The sequence below is a fragment of the Humulus lupulus genome, chromosome 6 (assembly GCF_963169125.1).
Source record: "Humulus lupulus chromosome 6, drHumLupu1.1, whole genome shotgun sequence".
NCBI classification, from domain to species: domain Eukaryota; kingdom Viridiplantae; phylum Streptophyta; class Magnoliopsida; order Rosales; family Cannabaceae; genus Humulus; species Humulus lupulus.
In genome coordinates this window covers 2,767,591-2,782,843 of record NC_084798.1, presented here as the reverse complement: position 1 = coordinate 2,782,843, position 15,253 = coordinate 2,767,591, and the positions used below count along the sequence as shown (strand labels likewise).

The 15,253-nt window shown below is 30.6% G+C and overlaps 2 protein-coding genes across 2 annotated transcripts; one reads left to right on the top strand and one right to left on the bottom strand.

The window, feature by feature from the left end:
- Nucleotides 1-205: 205 nt before the first annotated feature.
- LOC133783631 (phragmoplastin DRP1C-like) lies at nucleotides 206-2,403 on the bottom strand. Its single transcript, XM_062223279.1, has 6 exons — nucleotides 2,368-2,403; nucleotides 2,195-2,258; nucleotides 1,657-1,764; nucleotides 1,436-1,537; nucleotides 498-548; nucleotides 206-384 (listed from the first exon to the last, which is right to left on the bottom strand). The coding sequence occupies exons 1-6, from the start codon at nucleotides 2,401-2,403 to the stop codon at nucleotides 311-313; spliced, it is 435 nt and encodes a 144-aa protein (XP_062079263.1). The 3' UTR covers nucleotides 206-310.
- Nucleotides 2,404-9,909: 7,506 nt separating this feature from the next.
- Nucleotides 9,910-12,763, top strand: LOC133783690 (uncharacterized). Its single transcript, XM_062223340.1, has 2 exons — nucleotides 9,910-9,977; nucleotides 11,497-12,763. The coding sequence occupies exon 2, from the start codon at nucleotides 11,626-11,628 to the stop codon at nucleotides 12,733-12,735; it is 1,110 nt and encodes a 369-aa protein (XP_062079324.1). The 5' UTR covers nucleotides 9,910-9,977; nucleotides 11,497-11,625; the 3' UTR covers nucleotides 12,736-12,763.
- The last annotated feature ends 2,490 nt before the right edge of the window (nucleotides 12,764-15,253 follow it).

Here is a 15,253-nt window from a genome sequence, read left to right as displayed (position 1 = left end):
GGATTTGGCAGATGTTTTTAGAGATGATGGGTAAAAAAATACCAACAATTTCTTGAGAAGCCATATGAAATACATTTTCACGGCTCACACCTCCATCTCTTAAAAACAAGAACACTTTTTTTTTTCCTTTTATAAGAATCTACAATAGGCAATGAACATCTATTTACTCTTCTAGATTTACAGTATCACCATTTATTTCTGTGTTTGGTTTATCAAGTGACTACATGAGCTAGGAAAACTGCCACCATTTATTTCGAATTCAAAAATAAAAATATAAAAAAAGAACAGAGAGAAATAAAAAAGAAATGTTTCATGTACTCACCTTCTCAACATAAGAGCGGACCATATTTTCAATATCTTCAACAATGGTTTCCGGTTGTCCCTCTGCAACAGCCAAAATTTGTTACTCGATATTATATATTCATTATATTTACCAAATAAAGAAAGGAAGTGCCATTTTCTTTGACTGAATTATATAGATTAGAGAAAATTATTACCTACAACAACCTTTGTCAACCCAGGAAGATCTATGACTGTCAAGTTTACAACTGCCAGAGGAAACGTGATTTTAGTCATTATAGATTATACAATTAAAACCAGCGTAGAATAGAAGTGTTTCATCGACAAGGCAATGTAATATGAATAATCATCCATAGAATCCAGGAAAACAAATAAAGCTCAAGATGAACACTTGTATGAAAAGCTAACAGTGATCTCCAATTTCATTTGCACAAATAAAGCATGCTTGTAACAATTTACGAGAAGAGTTTAAGTGTATATAACAGACAACAGAGTATGCTTTCCATAAGAATTTACAGTTTGCTAGTGGATTGGATTACCGATCATTGTAGATGGACTAAAGAAATTATAAATTTCACAGCAGATCCATCAAGGAGTCGCCAGCAAAACAAGGTTACCATCGCAAAATAAAAACTTTAAGTATGACAAGTATAACAGAATTTTCAATGACATGGTAGAGAAGCTGAAAGTGGGTTGCCCCATAGTTGTTTGGTGTAATAGATTTTAAGGATGTATTACTTTTCTGATCTTCTAAGATATTGGAGCTTTCTGTTGCAATTTTACAGTATGGATAACTTATCTATGCTTAACTTGTACTCTTTTCTTCATAATTAATACATGTTTTTTTCTTGTCCAAAAATTATAAAAAGAAAAGTTCAATAGTTCTTCAGAAAAAGAGATTCATCAGCACACATCTTGGTTAATAGACAATTAAGGGGTACAAAGGACAATCACCACCAAGAAGTTGCAATATAAAGGAAAGATTAAAAATTAAGAAAGGATATGAAATTTGAGAAATTACTGATGATATATTTTTTTTATTTCCACATATTGATTACACAAATTTATAAAACGATTAATATTTCTATATTATTAGCTCACTTAAAGCACTTCCATATGAAATGAAAGTACAAACCATTTGGAGAATATATGCTCAGATGAATTGGAATGTTAGATATTTGCTTAGATTTCCCAGTAATACGATCTGTCTCATCTTGGATCTCCTTACGCACAGCAGCTGCAGAAAACAAAAAAAATACAATAGAAAGATTATCTTTAAATAAATAGAATAAAAACCTCAATAAATGATAAATGTCTTAATCGAGAAGAAATTCCCAGATTAGAAAATTAACTCACCAAAATCAGTATACTTCTTTCTAGGAGCATGAAGAAACTCCGCATACTCAGTCTGACCATCTTCTATCTTATGAAGTTGCAACACCAGTGGCCTCCTCGTATCAATACCTAGAAATCAGGGACCTTTAGTTAGACAAACTAAAGAACTGTTCGAGATATTGGATACAAAATTCTAAATGATTTTAACTCTTATGAGTTGACTACACATCTTCTGATTATGAGATCAGATACACAATTCATGACACCAATCAATCAGGCTGAATATAACAGTTAAAATACTCTGCTTGGCTGCTCGGAAAGATTGGGAAAACTTGAAAGAAATTCCCACAATTTGTGTCAGTTGGGATGCTTAAAATAGCAAAGCTTTTTTCAAACGAGTTCCTGTATGCTCAATTAGATAAGCTCCCAATATTTTGCTAGCCAAAATAAACTAACAAAAAACCCTCCACACATTTTACAATTCCTTCACTTTCTAAGTAACCAAACACAAATCTTTATTGACAAATCATCCAAAAAAACGAAACCCAGAAAGAAGTACCAGATCCACGAGGCAAGAAATCTCTGCCCACCACGCTTTCCAACACCGAAGATTTACCAGAACTCTATTTACCAATTTCAAAAACAAAACGAAAAAGATTTAAAATCCCAGAAACTGAACAGAAAATAAAATGAAAACCATTATAAACAAATGAAGAGGAAAAGAAGAAAAACCTGGCCTTTGAAGGTCTCGGGTCTCAGAACATTCATTCATTTCTTTCTTCCTCGTCGACCACGAAAAATTCAGACCCGGAAAGGAGAAGGGCCGGTGGTGGACATTTGGGAAAGTCGGGCCGATCGGGTGTCTTCATTCAAGCGACGATACAGAAGAAGAAAGAAACGAAGTGAGAGGCCGGGGGGCAGGGAAAAGAGTCGAGTCGATCAGGCTCGACGACCGGGAGAAGCAAAACGAAATTAGGATTTGGCCGAAGGGTCTCTCGGGTCTCACAAATTTTCAGTTCTCAGTACTGAAAAAAAAAAAAAGACTAAGGGGCGGGATGGTGTTTATTACCGCCCTTTTTTCATGCACAATATAATATTCTAGCATAACAGTATTATATTCATGTGTTATGGAAATGGGTAATGGGTATTTGGTGTAGTGATGATTCCTTTTCTAGGAAATGCAGGACTCTTAATCTTATCAATGAGGTTGCGCAATTTCTTTTAGAGTCCAAAAATCTGAATAGAACATGTCAAAATTCAGATGATCTCAAGAAATTGATAAGATTGTCAACTGATTTTTCAGGACACATATTCCCTTTAGATTGGCAGAGAACCTTGTTTCTTTCAGAGGAACAGATGTTTGTAATAAGTTTCTGAAACAAATGATTGTTGAACACTGCAACTCGAGGAATAATCTGACTCACAGGCAAATTGGAAACATAGCAGTGTTCGTTCTCGGCTCTAGTAAGCTCAATGATGAACTATTTGAGATGATTATGAAAAGGATAAACCAGAACCTGCCATGGAAGGCATTCTTTGAGCTTCTGCACAGATCAAGAAGATCATACTTTCCAAACTCATCTATGATTTGTAGCTTTTATGGAGTTTTGGTGGATGCATACAATGCAAAATGTAAGAGAGAATGTGACCCAATATCTCTTGGTTTTTTCTTGTATCTTGTTGAACGTTTTGTGATTTGGTCATCTTCATATAAGGGCTACTTCATTACAACAAAATCAGCCTTTGTTGAATGGCTCATCTATGAAGAGATTGATACCATGACCAAGTCAAGTTCCAATACCTCAGTTGGTTTTCAACTCTCATATCTAGAACTACTTCAGTTTGTGATCAATGTTTTCACGACGAGCAGTATATGATTGATTGGATCAACACATCTCCCTCAAGAGATAACGAGTCATATTCATTACTTGTGTCTAGAATGGTTTTGATAATTTGTTTGCTCCATGCGAATTTCGAGATGAGTTCAGATTTACTTTCTGATTTGCTGGGAATGACTAGAATCACTAAACACTTGCCTTTAAAATTGTGTGTTGCTCTCAAGTCATATTTAGATAGCTTAGATCTAAATGTACTCGCCAAAGCATTTGAGCAGATTGGCAATTCTATGGTCGTTGCAAGTGTTGGGACACATGTCTCAAAGTCTTCATTTCCAGATGCTTTACATGTGGATGTGGGGGCCAATTGTTGCAAGAATGTAGTAAGAACATTGTTTCCAAAAAGCGTTGAAGTTTCTACAAGAAATTTCATAGCAGGGGAAAATCCACCAATGAATTTATGCTTTTGGGAAATATTTGAAGCCATTAACTCTGAAGGAAATGGAAGAGATCAAGAGAAGCTTACATCAAATGCTCAAACAATCAAGGTAACATACTGGTTCTACACTTGTTTTGTTTCACATATGAGCATGTAAAGAAATTAGGATGCATTGCAGTGGTTTTTTTTCCCCTTTATTTTCTTCAATCATCATTTTTAGGTGGAATTGGAAAAATACATTCCCCAACTCGAGGAAAAGATCTCATCTCGAGATATGGTCGACATGGTAAATGAACTGAAGCAACTTTCTGTAGCATTGGATGCCAAGTTAGTTTTGGTTTTTACTATACTTTTTGTGTTTGTGATGAGTTTCCTTTTCTCTAGTGTATTTGATCTTGGGGAGCTATTCCTTTCTACTTCTGTTACCTTGTTAGGGACATATCTCTAGCGAAAGAACTTGCTAAGCAGGTGGAATCAAGAAAACTAAGAATGGAAGGTGTCTTGAATAAGTTTTTTCACAAGCATACCACAGATTGTGATAATGAAGGTGTTAAAACCAGTACATCTGAGAAAATTAGCAATTCAGACAAGGGTGAGCCAGAGGTTTCTGAAGGCAGTAACGAGTCAACAAATCCTGAACCTAGTGCAGCTCCGGAAAGTAAAGCAAAACCAAAAGAAAAGGAAGGTTGTCACATTCTCTGATGCATGATATATGTTGAGCTTGAGTATATATGAACTCTGTAATATACAAATTGTGTGGACAGGTTTCTCTTTTGAAAACAGTTCGAGGGTCTTGCTGATTTTTTGAATCTCAGCTGAAGCTAACTCAGAACTCAGAGGAATCCAAGTAGTGGAACATACTTAAAGAATTGATATCAGTAGCTTTTGTGTGCACATTTTTTTTTATACAACGTTCTAATCTCTTTGCTAGAGGTGTTCTATCTGTTGTTGTTTTTCTTTACTTTCGAACCAAACCAAACCAATCCATGCATCTACGTGCAGTTTAGTTTGGTTTGGAACCACCGTTTGGACCTAATCTTGTAATATTAATTTGTCTTTACAATTGTCTCAATTTTTGCTTAATTTTTTTTTGTTATTTCTCCAAAGAAATACTATCTCATTATACCTACACATTGCAAAAAAACTATAACATTCATCAAAGTCTATCATACTATCTAACTGATATTACTGACATCCGTGATTATAAAGTCTAATATGAGATTCCTCAGCTGACTTTAGAAAGAAAGTGACCAACTCATCCTTATATCAAAAAGAGCTTTGTGCAAACACCAGAGAACACAAATGAAAACCATTAGACCTAGAAACTTGATACTAAGGAAGTTTTATAAGTAGTTGGAAGTATTACCTCACTTCATACTTAGGAAGCTCTCCTAATCTGGAAACCAAAGTCACCTCATAAAATTTTATTAGAAAAAAGATGTGCATGCTGTAGTCTACCAATGCTAAAGATCCCTCATCAATAACAAGTAATACATTTAATAGTCAAAATCAATATATATATTCAAATACGTAAATTATTCGGAATTTTCTAAAAATTTGCAGGATGCTCTAAATAGCTACAATATACACGGTCATAAAAAAAATTGTGCCAAAAATTATTTGTAACGCCCCACGTCACTATGACTGCTTCCTGGAATGACGATTGGCCCTACAAACCAACACGAGTCTTTCCAGTGTGGCCCTACAAACCAACACGAGTCTTTCGAGCGTGCTTTGTCCTTACTCGCACGCTTCCTGGGAAAACTTCCCAGGAGGTCACCCATCTTGAGATTACTCCAGGTCAAGCACGCTTAACTTTGGAGTTCTCAAGTGATGGGCCACCGAAAAGAAGATGCATCTTGTTGATATAGGTAGTACCCATCAATCCATTTAAGTCATCTTCAACTGTGTAATCTCATACCTACACAGTCTTAGAATCATCACATTTGACCTTCCTCAGGCGGTGTGGGATTGCACAGCTTACCCGGTCTTTCCCCTTACGGATCACAGGATTCTGACTATCATACATCAATCGTGGTCATGAAGTCCCATCCACTCACAATCAATCACCAATTCAGAACTAAATCACAATTACAAATACAGAGTACTCTCAGATGCTTCTCAAATTTCTATTTTTGAGAGAATTGGGGAAGAAATTTCAATTTGCAAAGAAAAAACCTATTGTTCTATTTGACAGTGTCTTGGAAAACAAAACATCAAGAAAAATGCAGGTCAAACCTTCCCCACTCTCATTCTTCTACACATCTAATCTGTAATAACCAAACCAATAAATATCAGTTGCATGTTTCTTCTTCAAATCTTCTTGAAATTCTATGGAATGACAATGGTTAGATTCACTTTAATTTGATTGGCTATGCTAGAGCTATCATAGTAGTTAAGCTAGTTTGACACTCTAATTTGTAACAGTTTTTTAAAATCCAGATCCAGAGGCCAAATAACATAAGTGGAACTCAAGTGATTATAAGTTCATATTGATATATGAGCAAGTCTCACCAAGAACTGCAGGGCCTTCATGATCCAAGTGGTCTCTACATAGAAAGATCCTTTCACTGGGTTTGTTGTATAATCATGCAAATTCACAAACAATGGCAACCTATTTGAGAGCTCAGATCAATTTAAATACATTGAAAGAAGATACAATACAATCGAGTGGATCATTTAGTCAAACAAATTAAAAACTTTATGGCACTTTTTAGTATATTTTTAATTTTAATGTACTCGTAGGGTAAGCTTAACAAGTCACTAATTAGAGAGTCATTCTATCAGGAAACTCCAGCAATAATAAAAACTTATGGCTAATAAAAAAATACATAAAATCAGAAACAATCAATCTAGATGTTGAAAAAGTTGATATATTTCAAATCAGTAAACAATGAATATATACCTCGTTGGCTTGATTAGAAAACTTCCTGCAGACCAAAGCTGATATATTCTAAGGAATGTTGCAATATATATATATATATATATATATATGGATGCACTGTTAATAGTTACTATCTATGGATGATTACTTTAATATTAACCATTGGATTAAGATCAATGATCCATATTTATAGTTGTTAATTAATATGTCTAAAAGTTAATTTTGATTTTTTCAAATTTTGGGAAGTGTTACCTAATGAAAAACGTGTATCTATTATGAAAATATAATATTGTAAAATTTTTATTTTTCAAATGTATGTCAATTTCTAAATATAGCTAGTGTCTCTCATTGGTTGGAAACAACATTAATTATGACAAAAAAATAATAACTAAATTCGAAATTAATGTAGAGATTTTTTTTTTACCTGTTGGTGACTTGCTATACCAAGTTACTATGTTGTCACATTATCATAATTGTTAGTACCCATCTATGAGTAGTAACTATTGAGAAGTCTTCTATATATATATAATATCATCATTTGCTATAGAAACAAATACCAAATCTGAGACAAAGAACACTTCAGGTCTTTACAGAACCCACTTCATAAATCCTAGCATAACTCCCAAACCATATATTATTGAACTCTAATAATATATTGAACATTATTCATTCAATGACATACAAAAAAAAAAAAATTAGTCTTTAGTGTGAAGCTGCTATTTTATTTGCTTTGGATTGATCTTGAAAAGAAGAAGAAGAAGAAGAAGAAAGAAAACGTGGAATTAAGGAAAGAATAAAGAAAAGAAAAGAGGGAAGGAAGGAAAGAATAAGTAGAAGAGAACAAATTAATGAATGAAAGATTACTCTTCATTCAAATGGCTTTTCTTACTTTATTTTCTGAAAAAAGATACTTGAACTGCCTTAATTGTTGCGTAGTTCTTTTGCTTTTCTATAAATTAAGATCGTAGCTAGGGAAATCCATGTAACTCATTGTTTTCTTCCCCTTATAGCATATAAATTATATATAAATAGTATTTTGGAGCTACAAATTCAATTGCCAGAGTACACTATGGGTCTTGGTGGTTATCCTCACCCTGATGAGGTACAATTCCAATTCATCCAATTTAATTTTGAAGAAATTACATTTTATATGAGTTTTTTAATAAAGTTTACAAAAATATAGTGTTTTTTTTTCAAAAAAAGTTATTCTATGGCTTTTATGGGTTTGCAAAAAATTTCAGTTTTATGGGTTTAGTTTCTCATTTTTTTTTATAAAAATTAGTTTATGTCATAGTTTCACTTTTTAATCAAATTTATAATATTTAGTTAATTAGCAATTGTGTTTCCATACTTTAGTTTTCTCCTTAATAAATTTTTCTATACAAATTAGGAAAAATATAATCCCCATAGTCATGTGAGAAGTAACACATGCTCTTAGAAATGATATAATATTTTTGCAGACTTCTCCTCAGAAAATTTTGGATATCGAGCAGCCTTCGAACCACCCATTATTGAAAAATGACAATAAACAGGTACAATTGAATTTAATGAACAATTTTATCTAATATTATGTTTAAGTTTATGTTTGTTCTAGTTTTTAAATTTGGGGTGACAACATTATATATTATATCTTTAATGTAATATTAAATATTATACGTGGATTTTAAATTTAATTTTCTTGCTAGTTTTTTAAAAAAAAAGCAATTTGTTGCTAATTCAATCTAGATTATATTATATGTTTAATATGATATTATTCTAATAAGTGAGTTTAAGTTTAATTAAATTTTATTTAAGTTATAAAACGTATGATTTTATTATTTTTAAATAATTATCATTGTAAAATATCTGAAAATATCATATTTTAATTTGTTTAATTATTTATTATTTTTAAATAATTATCATTGTAAAATATCTCAAAAATATATTTTTTTAATTATTTATTTTATTTTATTTAAGTTTAAGTATTTACAAACTATGGTTAAATATAATAATATTCTGTTAAATATAAGAATATTCCGTTATAGTTAACATTAAAAAAAAAAAAAAAAACCGTTAAAATAAAAAATTTCCGTTATCTACACACTTATTATATAGAAGATATATATTTTGCTCACAAAATCATTGTAACATATTGCCAATAACTTATTGCACGCACGTATAAATATCGAAACAAGCATGTGTGTAACAAGCAATTTGAATCATGATTTCGACATCCTAAATTATTTGAAATTTTTTGAAAATGTGTAGAAGTTCTCATGTACATTATACACTATCATGTAAAATACAAATAAAGTTGGAACTTATAAATGTTCAGAAAATACTAAAAGCATTTATAGATAGTGATTAAAAATAGTCACTACTATAGTGATATATATATATATATTTAACAGATTTTTTTTGTTAAATTTAATGATATTATATGTAGTCTGTATACTTTTAGTGTGAAATATATATAAATTATAATCATAATAATAGTTATATTTCTAATTGTTAATTTTTAAATTATTATTTACTCAATCATTTTTTATCTTAAAAATATAAATTTTATTTTCAATTATTTTTCTATTTCACGAATTCAAATTCAGAAATTCAAGCAATTATATATCTTGTAATGTTAAGACAGTTAAAAATAGATCATATTTTTTTCATCATTTGGCACACTAGTTTGTGTCTAAGAACCTCAATATCCCGAGATTCCTGGCTTATTATAATAAATACTTTACTATTTTCTTTTACCTTGAAATATGTACTTTTTATAAATATTTTTCAAAAGAAAACTTTCTATAATAAAAAAATTTGTAATCACTACCTAAAAAAATTTCATATATAAATATATATTTAAAAAAAATATTTATATGAATATAACATAATTATCATAATTTTTTCCATTCAAATAACAATGCTATTTACAAGTATATATTAGTTTTATGTTTTACTTTTGTACATCATATTAGATGACATTATATATTTTTTATTGAAAAAAGAATTGACCCCCTTAGCTGTAAATCCTGACTTCGTCATTTAATGGAATGTTTTGAAAGAATAATATATGGAATAGGCTATTTCAAAACTAATTAGTCATGCTCTTAGAAATGATATAATATTTTTGCAGACTTTTCCTGAGGAAATTTTGGATATCGAGCAGCCTTCGGACCACCCATTATTGAAAAATGACAATAAACAGGTACAATTGAATTTAATGAATATTTTTTCCTAATATTATGTTTAAGTTTATATTTGTTCTAGTTTTTGAATTTGGGAGTGACAACATTAATGTAATGTTAAATATTATACGTGGATTTTAAATTTAAGTTTCTTGATAGTTTTAAAAAAAAACAATTTGTTGCTAATTCAATCTAGATTATATTATATGTTTAATATGATATAATTCTAATAAGTGAGTTTAAGTTTAATTAAATTTTATTTAAGTTATAAAACGTATGATTTTATTATTTTTAAATAATTATCATTGTAAAATATCTGAAAAATATCATATTTTAATTTGTTTAATTATTTATTATTTTTAAATAATTATCACCACAATGGTAAAATATCTCAAAAATATCTTTTTAAATTTTTTTAATTATTTATTTTATTTTATTTAAGTTTAAATATTTACAAACTACGGTTAATAAATATAAGAATATTCTATTAAATATAAAAATATTCAATTAAAATTAACATTAAAAAAAATATAAAACATTTAAAACTAAGAATTTCCATTATTATCTACACACTTATTATATAGAAGATATATATTTTGCTCACAAGATCATTGTAACATATGTTATAGTGATTAATTTGATTTTCATATTAAGTTTTTTTTTTTTACCAAGTTCTTTTTATGGGGTAGTTTTAGCCCATGCTTTAACGAGACTACTGTTGATTCGATTGTTGTTTATTTTGTCTATTAATTTTTTGGTGGAAGTTTAGATTGTAGAATAGAATGGAAAATTTCAAAAGAAGAATGAATGGTATGGAACGTTTACTAAAAACTTAATAAGCTAGTAAACTGATACTAAGCTAATCATTTTTTAAAATTATTTTGAAATTAGAATCAAAACTTTCATCCCCTTGTGTGAGGTAAAAGTTAATATTTATTTTTAAAGATGTAAGAATTTATTATCTCAAAGTTAATTGATTTTATTTTTAGAAATCTATATATTTAATTCCAAAATTAATAAAATCTAAAATTAGAAAGTTATTTATTGATGGACTGCTTAACCTTTTATTGTAAGTTACACAAAATATAACTCTCTCATGATAACTTACCATTGAAAATTGGTCTTTTACAATATATAGGAAAATGACTACCTATTGGTACTTTTAGTATGAATAATTAAGTTGGAACTAATTATTTTTTCATATAATGTAGTTACACAAGATTTCTCACACAAATTTCCATAATATTTAAGATAATTCAGGATGTTGAAATTATTATTGCAAATAATTTATTGCACGCACATATAAATATCGAAACAAACACGTGTGTAATACAAGCAATTTGAATCATGATTTCGACATCTTAAATTATTTTAAATTTTTTATGATAATATTTAAAATAAACAGTATTTTTGTTCCTTAAACTTATGACACTACCAGATTGTGCCCCTAAAATACACGATGCATTTGTCATTGTTTTATATAGAGAAATAAATGAAATGATATTATTTTGTACTCTAATTTATAAATTTTTTTTAAAGCTAAAATTTCAGGAACCTATCATTTGTCAAGTCCCAAAAATTCTCCGTAATGTAGATGATGAAAAACATTACACTCCTCAGTTAGTTTCCATTGGCCCTTTTCATCATGGCCAAGAAAGCTTGAAGGAAATGCAATGTCACAAGGAGAATTATTATTTGAAAAACTTTCTTAATGAACGTTCTACAAAGAAGAAAGAGGAAATCTCACAGTTCATTCAAGAACATTTTGAAAATATGATCAGGTCTAAATATGTTGGTCCCATAAAGCTTGATGACAATGAGTTCAAAGATATTATTCTCACTGATGCTTGCTTCATATTTGAACTCTTTTCCTTAACGTGTGAAAGAAAAAGGCCAGAAGATTACATATTGTCAACTCCATTGTTATTATATTGGACAAAGAAGGACTTGGTAATGTTTGAGAACCAGATTCCATTATCTTTTCTTCAGAACCTATACGACTTTACCAACCCTAAGCCCGGCCACTCACCGTCGTTTCTGGAGCTTTCCATGAAATTCTTTCAACTTAAAATTCCTTCAGACCACTTGGATGGAATAAAACACTTCACTGACTTGTACAGAAGGTCTTGGCTCCCAAAAGAAAATTTTAAGAGTCATTATCGTACAAATTTCTACGATCTTAGATACACTGCAACAAAGCTAGACAAAGTCGGTGTTGATTTTGCTCCTCCGCCACCCAAAGAAGACTCAACACCGCTAACAAGAGTTAGGGTTTCGCAGCAAGGATGGCGGTGGTGCAAATTCATACCATGTTTGAATTCCCTCAAGCTTCAACTTCCTGTTTTGGAGATACAGAATAACACAGAATGCTTTTTGCTAAATGTGATGATAATGGAACAATGTCAACCTGATTTGCAGTCCAAGACTCCCATCTGTAGCTACATTTGGCTAATGGATAAACTCATAAATACCGAGGAGGACGTGGAACTATTAGTTGAGAAGAAAGTCATTTCTCATTGTCTTGAAAGTAATATGGCTGTGGCGAACATGATCAACAAACTTCCCAAGAATATATATGTGGAAAATTTCATCTACAATGACGAATGCAAACCACTTAACGAATTCTATGAGCGTTGGTACAACCGCGCTAAGGAAACTCTCAAAAGGGTTTACTTTAAGGATCTTTGGACGACCAGTTCCACTTGTGTTGCAGGTTTGGTAGTCCTATTCACAGCTATCTCAGCCATCGAGTCGTTAAAGTCGTTGCTAGGAAATTAAGAAATCCTTTCTCTCGCCACTAAATTATCCAATTTTCTTGTTATTATTACTGTAACGACGCAACTACTTCTAAGGCATTGGACCATTAAAACTACAAGACACAACTTCTACTAATGGAGAAAACATACATAAGAAATAATCATAATTTTATTAAAACCCCAAAATAGATATTGTATCAAATACAAAATAACATAAAAGCATAAAATAAAATGTCATAGGGTATGGGAAACATTGTTTACAAAACATAAAAACGTAACTTTTAAATACTAATTGCTGAAATTACATAAAAAAAACATATTTTAAAAGACTAAACATAAATAACTTGGCCCTCGATCGACATGCAATCCATTCAGTCCATTCATCCTCAACACACAAGCCAAGCTACCAAGAATCCTCCCGCCTTCCATGTTCATTTTCATGCATCACACTAAAATAAAAGAGTGAGCCTAATGCCCAGCAAGAAAAATCTACTAACAATCACATATCATAACATAAGACTATATCATAAACATATACTATAAAATGTATGATTATAAAAACATATATCATATAGGACTATAACAATAATGACCATCATAAATTATTGGGGCTTGTTAGCTAAGAAAGTCATGTGCCCATAAATTTGTGAGGCTTGCTAGCTAAGCAAGTCATATGCCCAATATAACTTCTTGGGGTTTCTTTATCTAAGCAAGTCATATGCCCAATCATAAATTCTTGGGGCTTGCTTATCTAAGCAAGTCGAATGCCCAAGCAACTAAAAACATATTCTTGGGGCTTGTTGTTTAAACAAGTCATATGCCCAAGGACTACAAAACATACTATACATATACTTATCATAGCATAAATATATCATAACATAAGCATAAACATAAACATACAAAATCTATCATATTTTTCTTACCAAAAGCTGAGATATTTGGGAACACGAACGTGATTAGAATACTCCTATAAACCAATAGTAGAAAAGGTGAGAATCTACAAGAATAAAGATGAATATGAAAACTAAACCATCAAGAAGAAACTTACTAAGAATGACCTTAAGTTTCAAGAACTTAAATACCTAATCAAGAATCATAACACAAGAGTTAGGATCTAAATTAAAGAAACTAAAGAAAACTAAAGGATTATAAAGAACTGAACTTAGGAATAGGAATACCTTGATTGATCTTATGGATTAATCTAAACCTTAATACTGAAATCACACTATTTCTCACTTCCCAAGTGTTCTCTATAGTAATACTAGCACCTTAGAGGCTCTGATCGAATACTTGAAGAATGAAGAAAATGGTTGAGCTCTAGGTCCTATTTATAGAGTTTGAGGAGTAAAACTATCCTATTAAAAAAACTTAAATTCTTAAATAAATATGATTATGACAAGTATCATGCTCTTAATGGTTCTGGAAGGTTCTAGAGTTTCTAGATCTTTCTTTTATTTAAATTTAAATCCTTAAATAAACATGATTATGACAAGTGTCATGCTCTTAATGGTTCTATCTAAACTTTAGGTTATAATAATTTTCAAATTAAATAATAATAAAAATTAAAAAACTAAACATATATACTTGAGTCAAATCTATATAATGTGATATGTAAAATTAAAATTATTTTCTACATTGTCAACAAAGTTATTTTCTAAGAAACACACTCAAAATAAAGAATAATCTCACTAAATATCATTTTATTAATGATTTATACTTATAATTTTTAAAAGCTTACCTCAAATGTGTGCTTCAAATTGAAATTTTGAGTCAAAATCTCAAGTTCTACCTTATATTCTTACTCCAAGAAAATCCTACAAATCCATTGAAAAAACTCATGATCATAAAAAACTTGCACAAAATCGCATATATATATATATATATATCATCTTAACAGCAAACACATGATTGTTTTCAAGAAAAATTACCTCAAAAGCTTGAAATGGAGCTAATGTCGTAGTTTCAAGCCCTAAAATTGCCTGATTTTGCCCCAAAATCATCTCTCTGTAATCGAGGATGAAGAAGAGAAGAGAGAAACTAAGGTGGCTCAGGTAAATACAGTGAGGAGATCCAACGTCTCCCACTAGGAGATGTGCCAGGTGTCCCACGTCTCCCAATAGGGGACGTTGGAAGTCATGTACTTCTAACGTCTCCCATTGGGAGGCATGGGACACCTGGTACGTTTCCTAGTGAGAGCATTGGATCTCCTCCCTGCACACGTGTTAGACCCTCGTTTTTCTAGGTTTTCCCACTGTTTTAATGAATTTAATGGTTCTCCTCTCTGCACATGTGTTAGTCATTAATAAAAAAATTCAATGTCTTCCACCATAAGACATTAAAAACACCTCCTAATTTTTAATATCTTAAATTTGTTGTAGTGACTTTTAGGTAGAGTGAGAGAAAGAAAAGAACTTTTGGCAATTCAAAAAGAATTGTGGAAGCCCTATTTATAGGAAAACTTTGAGTTACCATGCTAAATAGTAACATGATAAAAATATCTAAAATATCAAGCATAGTAACTAGTTGAATTCGTCACTACA